This window comes from Penaeus monodon, chromosome 34 (genome assembly GCF_015228065.2).
Source record: "Penaeus monodon isolate SGIC_2016 chromosome 34, NSTDA_Pmon_1, whole genome shotgun sequence".
Classification (NCBI taxonomy): domain Eukaryota; kingdom Metazoa; phylum Arthropoda; class Malacostraca; order Decapoda; family Penaeidae; genus Penaeus; species Penaeus monodon.
In genome coordinates, this window is record NC_051419.1 from 5882119 (window position 1) to 5882348 (window position 230).

The following is a 230-nucleotide window of genomic DNA, read 5'->3' on the forward strand; positions in this document are numbered from 1 at the left end:
AGGGAAACATCATCTGCACGCAAAACTCACAGAGGCCAGAGACGGAAATCGTGGCCCGCAGAGTGACTGCATCGTACAGGTTCTCCAGCGTGCAGAGGTACGTGCCTTCGTCCTCCACTTTCATCCCTGGAAATAGAGTCTTATCAACACCAAACATCATCAGAAATCATTGATGAAAATCCTTTATGATTAGACAAGGCTGTCTTGCTTTTAAGAAAGATTTTCTGATA

The 230-nt window shown here is 44.8% G+C and overlaps 1 protein-coding gene across 1 annotated transcript in view; it reads right to left on the minus strand.

The window, feature by feature from the left end:
* Positions 1 to 230, minus strand: part of LOC119594793 (hemicentin-1-like) — a gene marked incomplete at its 3' end in the record, with an annotated part of 75652 nt that overhangs the window by 14255 nt on the left and 61167 nt on the right. Inside the window, exon 19 of the mRNA XM_037943882.1 lies at positions 31 to 126. Within this exon, the coding sequence (XP_037799810.1) occupies positions 31 to 126 (96 nt within the window). The remainder of the gene's footprint in view (positions 1 to 30; positions 127 to 230) is intronic.